The sequence below is a fragment of the Lactuca saligna genome, chromosome 4 (assembly GCF_052625555.1).
Source record: "Lactuca saligna cultivar CGN05327 chromosome 4, ASM5262555v1, whole genome shotgun sequence".
NCBI lineage: Eukaryota > Viridiplantae > Streptophyta > Magnoliopsida > Asterales > Asteraceae > Lactuca > Lactuca saligna.
In genome coordinates, this window is record NC_136420.1 from 145402433 (window position 1) to 145412927 (window position 10495).

General features: G+C 33.7%; 1 protein-coding gene across 1 annotated transcript; it reads right to left on the bottom strand.

The window, feature by feature from the left end:
* Positions 1-1711: 1711 nt before the first annotated feature.
* LOC145042912 (ABC transporter G family member 35-like) lies at positions 1712-8222 on the bottom strand. Its single transcript, XM_078991435.1, has 19 exons — positions 7790-8222; positions 7436-7645; positions 7069-7153; positions 6780-6939; positions 6578-6708; positions 6361-6451; positions 5959-6260; positions 5281-5879; positions 4905-5175; positions 4680-4833; positions 4446-4598; positions 4211-4353; positions 3765-4097; positions 3295-3669; positions 3054-3187; positions 2757-2984; positions 2501-2672; positions 2170-2424; positions 1712-2088 (listed from the first exon to the last, which is right to left on the bottom strand). The coding sequence occupies exons 1-19, from the start codon at positions 8176-8178 to the stop codon at positions 1816-1818; spliced, it is 4458 nt and encodes a 1485-aa protein (XP_078847561.1). The 5' UTR covers positions 8179-8222; the 3' UTR covers positions 1712-1815.
* Between the last annotated feature and the right edge of the window lie 2273 nt (positions 8223-10495).

Genomic DNA, 10495 nt, shown 5'->3' on the forward strand with positions numbered 1-10495 from the left:
TGCAATAAACATATAATCGAAAGTTAGTTGCCATTTGTTACATTTAGCTCCTTTATTTGTGCAAGCACCTAATAAACTTGATATTTGAGTGAGTGGAGTGTTTCATGACTTTGTGGAGCTAATGAAAGGAGAAAAGGCGAGTGCATGAGTTATAATTGATGCAAATCTTGATAAAGAGTATTAGAAGACTTTTATTTATTGCTACTCCATCAAGGATTAAGATTCCCGTGTTTTTTATAAAATATTATCAACGATTTAGGGCAATGTCCCACAATTGTCCAATTTGCCTCAAGGTAAAATTATGCAACCAATTGTTTCAATTTAGAAAACTTTTCTTGATTTTGAGAGTGAAAAGTTTTAATTTGTATTTTTATTTGCAGTTTTTATTTGATGTATTGAATGATCTTACAATTTTACCATATGAACATACAATATATTTGGATTGTGCTGAAGAAATTAAACAATGTCACCACCTTTCTTGTCATGTTTGGTCAATGGGTTTGGAAAGACTCATAGATGAATAAGTCCAAACCATCAATCACAAATTCTATCAAGATTCAACTGAAATATAGATGTGATCGGGACGTATGTATTCTGGAATGGTCATCAACCCTAACCGGGCAACGTTAGTGTCATATTTTGCAAATAGACTTATATTTGACTTTTCAAAACAATCAACAAAGCAATTCGTATTAAATACGCTTTGTTTTGAGTTTTGGATTTGTTGTTTGTTTGATGATTTGTTTTGTAGTGGCAATAATTATAATTTTAGATTTTTAATCCAAATCGAATGAGAAGAAGAGTTTCGAGAGTTTCAAGCAAAATGGGTCAGATCCGTGATTTTCCATTATTTAAATAGCAATGTAATATGAAGTTGTACCTATTTTTTCTGTTTTTTACATTGCCATTTGGTGAGTTTTTCATTTTTAACATTGTAAAGCTATTAAATGATTTACATTAGCTAACAAGTTTTACAACTACTCATATAATAACAAAAAAACAATCAAAAAAATTTTGTGGATAAAAAAATATGTGGATAGTAACAGTAATAATAAGCTACGAAGTAATCTCCAAAACCCGCAATGTCTTTCAAGAACGACGGTCAAACAATAACATCATCTTTAACCTGATGTCTTCCATTGGTTTTCTTTAGTATTAGCAAATCCAACCCCCGCAAAGCGGGATTTCTAATCTAGTTAAATATAAAAAATTATAATTTGAAATTGCCACAATTACCCCCTTTAACTATACTTTTACCCTTTTCATTTTTGTAATTTGGTTTCGATAATTTGCAATTGAACATGAATTTTTATTTTGCTAATAAAATATTAATATTTATTTTGGTAGTCGAATGCTCATGTTTTGATTTTCGGGTATAACATTTGAATCTACATTTGTGAATTCTTGTTATGGAACAAATTCACACCTACTAAACCATTGTTAAAACAGAAAATTGTACATTTACTAATAAACAACGAAGACCTAGAGGTTCCGTGAGTAATTTGCATCATCGCTAATCCGTCGTTGATGATAGCAACAAGTGTTTTTCGACTGACGATTCCGCGTTAATCCGCCGCTATAAAATTTAATGAAATATCATAATCAAATTTATGATACATAGCCCCTTACATATGCCAATCTTTGCAAGTGCAACCAAGAAACATTATTAATGTCGAGTAAATATTCAAATACATGAAATTACAATATTCCATGCATAAAACCATGGGACACGATTTTTGATAATGTACCCCAATTAATAAGTTCCTAGTTGAATTCAGAAAAACATATAAATGTATTAAGATATGTAATGTAGGTTCATCTCACTTGGAAGTTCAATGTCCTTAAACAGAAGACATAGATGCCAACAAACAATACACAAAAACCAACAAGAACCACAGCAACCGGACCCATGAAATCTAATCTATAACCATAATAGTCTTGGATATACAAATTTATGGGCTGATCATATGACATCCCAGGCACCTTGATCGTTTTCTCAACATCATGGTATTGTGAAACAATGAACCCATAAGCAGTCCAAGCCAGTGGACACATCCAATAATACCACACCCACCACTTTGGAATTCTCTGAAATTCACCAATAGGTATAGTACTTTAGCCTCTAGATGAATAAATCATTACAATCAATAATCATGGAAAATGACTTACAGGTCTAGGGATGTAAAACCCCGAAAAGAAATTAAAGACCGAGTAAAATGAAGCTGCCAATATGGCTGCCAGTTGCTCGTTTGGTGTGATGGAAACAGTCATGAGTCCGTAGTATGTAAAATAGAGGAATGAAAAGAAGTTGATGAAAAACGACCAAAGAAATTTCGATGCTGTCCATTGAAACGACACCATGGAATACACTATTATTGTGTAATAGGCAGCTTCAATAAATACGTATGGTATCTCTACAAACACCTGAATATGTATCTCCGTTTGTTAAAACTTAAAATGATTGGTTTGTTATTTCGTGAATATTTATTGAAATTTACACCTGTGCCATGGCATATGGTAATACTGAGTACATTCCAGCTGCTCTTTCTCGATAGAAGACTGTTCTTTCTGTGGCTGCTACTGGTTGCACAGTCTGGCAGTTGTTCATACCAACAAGGAACACACCACCATACATGGCTCCAATGATGGTGTTCAAATTGTTGGTGTTCTCCCTGAAGAAAGAGTTGGAGAAATTAAGAGTGATGAAGATGATCATCATATATAAGTGATGTTATGTTCAAGTGTTTGAGAGTGACCTTATTTCACCAATCTTCCAAAACAATGTTCCAACAATGAGTGCAGCAGCCAATGTGAAGAAGTTGCGAACAAGATTATAATCAGGATTTCTCCAGTAACTCCACCACATCTTCCATATACAAGACTTGAATTGTTCCCATGTAGACTGAGAATATTGTGTTTCAAAATGAAGATCTACTGCTCCAGGAGGGGGTGTAGTTAATTGCATCACTAAATGCTTGTTTCTCCTATTGAGCATAAGAGCATAGACATGATTTTTGTGTTACTTTATAATTATCATTAGAAAAAAACCTTACTGTTGAATGATTGATGATCTGAAGTACTCAGCAAAATCCATATTGAGTCGGATCTCTGCAGCATTAGAACTGACTTCCAACATCCATGTTGCAGGATTGTATTTTTCTGGAATCTTTGAGACCCCAGGAATTTCCTGTTCGCATTATATATATGTGACTAGTTAATCACTTACGCATATGTCAATATTAATTAAGGATCGATTGTCTAGGTTTTAAAAATATGCATGTCATATATATATACCTCAAAATATTCTACAATGTTTTGAGAATTCCTGCCAAGTGGTCCTGCATAGATAACTTGTCCTCCTCTTTTCATCAGCAACAACTCATCAAAGGATTCAAATATATCGATGCTAGGCTGATGAATGGTGCATACAACAGTTCTCCCTGTTTCCACGGTGTTTCTCACAGCTCTCATAACAATGGCAGCTGCTCTTGCATCAAGTCCGGAAGTCGGTTCATCCATGAAAATAATTGAAGGATTTGCAACAAGTTCTACTGCAATTGTTAGCCTCTTTCTTTGTTCAGTTGATAATCCACTAACTCCTGGAAGCCCAACTATTGCATCCTTGAGGTTGCCTAGTTCTATTAGTTCTAACACTTCATGGACAAAAATCTGAAAGACACAAAATAGGAGAAAATTAGATCTCTAGCCTTCTTCTTATCTTGTTTGACAAAAATTTGAATGCATTCTCTTTCCCACTCCCTCACCATCTTATCTTTATTTCCCACTTCTTTTGGTAATCGAAGGAAAGCCGAGTAAATCAAGGATTCATGAACAGTTATTTGTGGAGAGTGGATATCGGTTTGCTCACAATATCCAGAAATTCTAGCAAAAGTTTCTTGTTTCTTTGGAAATCCTGATATTCTTATATCTCCTTCAATATAACCACCTGTTTTTCTTCCTGCTAAAACATCCATTAATGTCGTTTTACCAGCTCCACTTACTCCCATTAAAGCAGTTAGGACTCCAGGCCTAAAAGCACCAGTTACTTCACTAAGTAACTGCAACCTATTTTCTGTTACCCCTTCTTCTCTCATTTCCTGTTTCAACAATAACCGTTGGATTTGTAATAAACTTTGTTTTACGATTCTTATTAAGTTTTGAATTGGAATTCATATCGACAACAAGTTAAAGAACATGAGAATTTAATTACTTGGGGCATATCAACAAAATAGTTGATGCCATCAAATGACATGGCAAGTGGAGTAAATGGTAAAATCATTCCCTTTCTACTAACACCCCCATTAGAATCATAAGAGTTGGATCCACTTTGTCCGAGTTGCATTTCAATAATTCCTTTTACAGAAGACATACATTGTGTTAGTAATACTGATAAAAGTGTGACTAGGTGAGTGAACTTCAATGTTTTTTTAAACTTGTTTTCTTACTCGAATTGCTTCCATTAGCAACAAATAACGATTGAGGAGTTACATCTTGCTTTGATGCAATCTTTTCAAGTGTTGGTTGTTGGTTACTATTTTGTTGATTCTCCATCCCTAAGGCTGTTTCTTTGGAGATAATTGGTTGTGGTTTTCCAGGGGCTTATAAATTAATATGACAATCAAAGGTTAGTTATAGTTACAAGTTCTTGAAGAACTTAACAATCTTAGGTGGAAACTTACGATCAAAATACATAAGTACAAAAGTGAAGAGAATGTTGAATAGAACAGCAAAACCAAGAAGAGAGGCAACACCAATCCAAAACCAGCTTCTTTGTTTTGGTATATCCATATTTTCTAGTATTGCTATACCCAAGGTAGTTACATTATCCGAACTCTGTGAACAACAAAATATAATGAATACACTTCCTTTTATTATAGTTTTTATGCTTTTAATTAGTTACTTACCATTTTCTTCATCCATCTAGGTGCAAAGAACTCATTCACTGCAAAAGCTTTAAAGCCATATGACAATGGTGATAGCCAATAACTCCATTCCCACATATCAGGAATTTGAGCTTTTGGAATAAGAAAACCACCAAAAAAGAATATGAATAGAAGTACAAGAGTTCCACCCGCATTTGCCATGTTCATTGTCCTACACACTCCAGCAATAAGCCGAAAAAGCCCCCCTGACACATTCTGTATCGTAAACACTACCAGGAAATGCTTGAAAAACCTGTAGTCAATAGTAGGATATATATTTATAGATCTTTTGATTAGAAAACTTATAATGTCACAAATGAAATAGTAATCACACAACAATAAATTAAAATTCCGATACCTGTTAACTTCAGGAGCAAACCCAACACCATAATACACGATAACCATCCATGCAACACTCTCAAACAAAGATATTGGTAATCGAAGCAAGAAGGTTGGAAGTGTGTAAGCCCATGATGGGTGAAAGAGAAGGTCTCTTTGCTTAAAAATTACAGGAAGCCTTATTATGGTGAGGGAAATTTCAGCTAGACCATTAAACATGTTTACGAGTAAGCTTAACAAAAGTGCTCCTATATAGATTGCACCATCTTGTTCATCCCTAGTATGCATTGTAGTTCTAAAAAACAAAGTCATCCCAACGAAAGCTACAATGATAAATTGGACACTCTTGAAAATGTAAATGAATCTGTTTCTCTTTAATAGGAGCCATTCCTTATCCCATGAGGCCTTCAGCATCTCCCTGTTTGACACCAAGTATTTTTTGAAGACTAAAGCTGCTTTATGGCTTTGGGTTTTGTCATATGGGAGTAAAAGCTCATTATTTAACTTCTCACCCACGTGGAAATTCTTGAAGTGTTGAGCAAATTCACAAACTTGGATATATCTGTATGGTTTGGTTCTATCTATCCAATATTGCTCTTGATCCTTCCTAGAGGTAACCTATCATTAATTAAGATAAAATAATGTTGAAAATCTTGTGATTTGATGTTCTATTAACTTAATGGTTGTTTGTATATACCTCTTGCAAGAAATCAGCAGTGCCCTTTCTTTCTGGACACATGAATCCACAACTCGTGAAAAAATCATGAACATGTTCTCGTGGTCCTTGATACACAATTTGTCCCTCGGATATTAGAATGATGTCATCAAATAGATCGAATGTCTCTGGAGCAGGTTGTAGTAGAGACATTAAGATTGTTGAGTCGGTGAGGTGTACAAGTTGTTGCAAGCACTTCACTATCTGAAATGTAGTGGAACTGTCTAGACCGGTTGATATCTCGTCCATAAATAAAGTTTTTGTGGGTCCCACAAGCATCTCTCCTATACAAGGACCAAAACCAAATTTAATATTTTACCAAAGTCGGTGTCCGATATAATTAAACGTAGTGAAATTGTATAGACCAAAAGAGAGGAAAATAACCTGTAGTTAATCGCTTCTTTTGTCCACCAGAGATTCCTCGTAGTATTGCATCACCTACGAAGGTATCACGGCAGATATCCAGGCCCAATATCTAATTTGCATTAATAGACGCATTAATTAATAGACAAAAGAAAATTTGTATTTAGATAAAGTTTTCAACTGTAGTAAATATAAGATCACAAAGGTTCTAGAGTTCGAGAGGATCTATATATCTTACTCTAAGAGTATAGTAAGTAATCAAACTGCTTGCTTCCCCTTCAATGGCAGTTGCCTTCATAAAAAGGTCGACTTCAGCTTCTGGGTGAATCCCTGCTTGCTTCTCTCTTCTTGCAAGCTCCACTAGCATTTCTATATTTCATATTTTGGTTATTAATTAATAATCATATGATATTTTGTTTCAAGTTTTAAAAAAGCATTACCTAACTTCGATCCAACTCCTTGGCACCTTGCTGAGAAATCTAAGGTTTCCTTGACAGTCATTTCTCCAACATGAACATCGTTCTGGCTTATGTAGGCTGATGTCCTTCGAGGTTCAAATTCATTGAGCTTATAACCATTGTAAGTAATGTCTCCTTTAACCTGTTTAATTTATATTTTTGTCCAGTTGATATAGTTGTACACCTCATAGTAAATGTAAATTCTACACTTCATTGGAAGCTTTAATCATATGTTTAATGTTTGTATCGAACATTTAAACACTCTAATGACCTTTAAGCTGTGGTCAAGCTTTCCGGCCATAGCCAACAGTAGTGTGGTCTTTCCAGAAGAAGGGGGGCCCAATAAAAGTGTCATTCTGTAACGTTACAAATCCATTGTTACCCATTAATATAAATTATTATACTATACAAAATTTAACGGATTGTGTATAATTTTATCATTTAATTTCTAAAAGCATTGCGAACTCCAAATGCGTTAATAAATGTCAACTTGTTATTTCTCTATGTTTGGTTTAATCCATTAAATAATAGTATTCAACCTCATTCGATCATTTCCACTAAACTATGGATTGTGAATGTTCTTATAATTGCTCTAGTATGAGTGGGATCCTTAATTGAAATCGCTATGATATACGTACCTTGAAGGTTTGATAATTCCCGATGCATCTTTAAGAATAGTGAGTTTAGTCTTTTTAGATAAACTGATTCCAATATTACCCAAAATTGCTTCGAAAGTGTTTCTGGTGGCGTTTGGAAGTGAGGGAAGTGCTCTATCACCGATATAGCAATCTGCTTCTATGGTCAAATTTTGAAATCGAACTTCTACTGTTGGAAGAACGATGCCAACCCTGAAATATTAAGGGGATTAATTATTTCGTAATCATGTTGATAGATAGTATCAATATATGGCAGGAATTAACCAACATGTCAATAAATTAAATGTAAATAGAATAACAATAAAAATGAAATAGATTATGAAGTACAAGGCTTACTTATCAACACGATCTCTAAACTTTTTCAAGAACATTTCGTTATCTTCTTCAACAACCTTAAATGTCTTGTCGATGAAGTCTTGTTGAGAATGTTGGTCGAGCTCTCGGACATCTAACAGCAACTTATCAGCTGGTGTTTGGTTTTTAAGATCAGCTGGAATATTATAAGACTTGAAGATGGTTGTTCGTATCCGTTTGTAGGTTGGGAGTTTCTCCAAAGCTGCCCAGCGCAACGCCTCTTCGTCTTCCACAGAGTGGTGGCTGCTCCTTCCATGGTGGGTGCTGCCATAACCAATGGAGAACACGTCTTCCATTCTCAAACTGCCAGCTGCCCTACTCAAACTTCTACCTAAACTCCTGATTATGCTATCTCCATTCTCTTCCTCCATCACCCTTATAACTTTCGCAATCCCCAAGTTCTTCGAAGATTGCAGTTATATATGTCTGTTCGGTCGTCTTGTTTGCCATTAATCCAGTTTTATAGACACTGAATCCTGGAATACGGAGATGATTGATTGGACGGAGGATTCAGGAATACGTGGATGATTGGACGTCGTTCGTTCTGGAGAATTAATTTTGTATTAATGGTTTATGCATGCAAGTCGTAGCAATTAATTGAAAAATTAAGTTGCTTTATAAGTGCATGGACACTACCAATCTAGAGTTTCATTTTTTCTCTTTTTCTTTTATTTTTCTTTTATTTTTTTTAATTTAGTTTATCACGTTTCCTTGACTTTTTGTCTACATGGCTATACACTACTAGAAAATATGGTGTTTTCCTACGAAAAATATCTACTGAAAATTTCCGTAACTAATTAGCTACGGATCAGCTACATAATGGGATGCTCTAGTTTAGTAACGGAATAGCTACGGAATAATTTCGGAATAACTATGGAAGCGGGTCCATAGCTATTCCGTAGCTAATTAGCTATGGAATAGCTACGAATTTGCATATGTAGCTATTCCGTAGCTAATTAGCTACGGAATAGCTACATATGCGAATCCGTAGCTATTCCGTAGCTAATTAACTACGGAATAGCTACATATGCAAATTCGTAGCTATTCTGTAGCTAATTAGCTACGAAATGGCTACGAAATGGCTACAAAATACCTAAGGATACTAATTACCTACAGATTAGCTACGGATTTTTCTTATTTTCATTTTTTCGGGCACCAAACGTCGTTTTTTTCGCTTCGTTTTTTTCACACCTCTACTATACATGATTATCTTTATTTTCACCAACATGTAGCTATTAATATCGTTCATAAAGTTGTGTGCCCTTCGGGATCAAGTGCTCATTTCATAGTTTAACATTGTAATACATATACTTTTCATCAACCTGTGATGAATTATGTTTTTATATGTATATTTATACACATGAATTAGTTATGGTATATGTGTACGTGTATATGTGTATGTATACGTGTTTGTGAGATGTATGTGAACGTATTCATATGCATTATAGTGTTAAACCACTAAACGAGTAATGGATCTCGTATGTGCACACAACTTTATGAATGATACTAATAGCTATAAGTTGGTGAAAATATAGATAATCATTTATAATAAAGGTGTGAAAAAAAAAACGGAGAGAAAAAACGAAGTTTGGTGCCCGAAAAATCAAAAATAAGAAAAATATGTAGCTAATCCATAGCTCATTGTTTAACGTTGTAATGCTTACATATACATTTACACACACATACATATACATAAGCACACACATACATACTTATACATATATATACTAGGTTATAACCCGTGGGCACCACGGATATGAATAATTTAAAAATAATTTTAATTAAACTATAACTTAATTATTAAGAATTGATAATAAAAACTTTAATAAATAATAAATATATATTTTTTGTCAGTAATATCACAATGACATAATTATTGACTAAAATAAGAAAATGATATTGGTTTGAATATCCAATTGGCATTTTGTATATTTAGATATGTTAGAAAATCATAATTTTGTAGAATGCAATATGATATAAATAACAACAGAAACTGAAATCTATATACATAATAAATATATACAAAGGTCTTATAATAAAACTTGTTTATATACAATATTGAATGTTTTATTTGATAGTCTATCATCCTTATCGAAATACATATCAACAAACACAAGTGGAAGCTTTGTTTCTTATCCAATTATCCCTTTGTGTAACCTTTTGAGGTTGGGCTTTAAGCCTTTGAGTTTGGATCTTTTTCTAAGTAAAGCTTATTTAACATCTGAATAAAACATATTCATTTAGGCTTTTAATGTTTTTTTTTTTATTTCTAGGCATAAAAAGGAAACAAAGCAATAAACTTTGCCTGAATATTCTTGCATTAAGTTTATGTTATTATCATAAAATACAAAATGAAGGCAGAAGAGATAGGTCACCGCGTAAAGTTGATTTGCTTTTCACAAAACAGAACATATACATGACCAGCAAAAAACGCACTAACCAGGACACACCTTTTCTTTTTCTTTTTTTTTATCTTTTTTTTACAATGTTACCCTTTAAATTGATTCAAATAAAAGTCAACCGTTGAAAATAACATACAATTTGTGTGAAATTTGGCCCATGTGTTATTGAAAGATATGAGAAATAGTCCACCTGTTACTAAGTTTACAAAACAACCCTTGTGTTACAAACTTTCAAACATACAATTTTAATTTCAACAAATTACATAATAGCTCCCTATGTTAATGT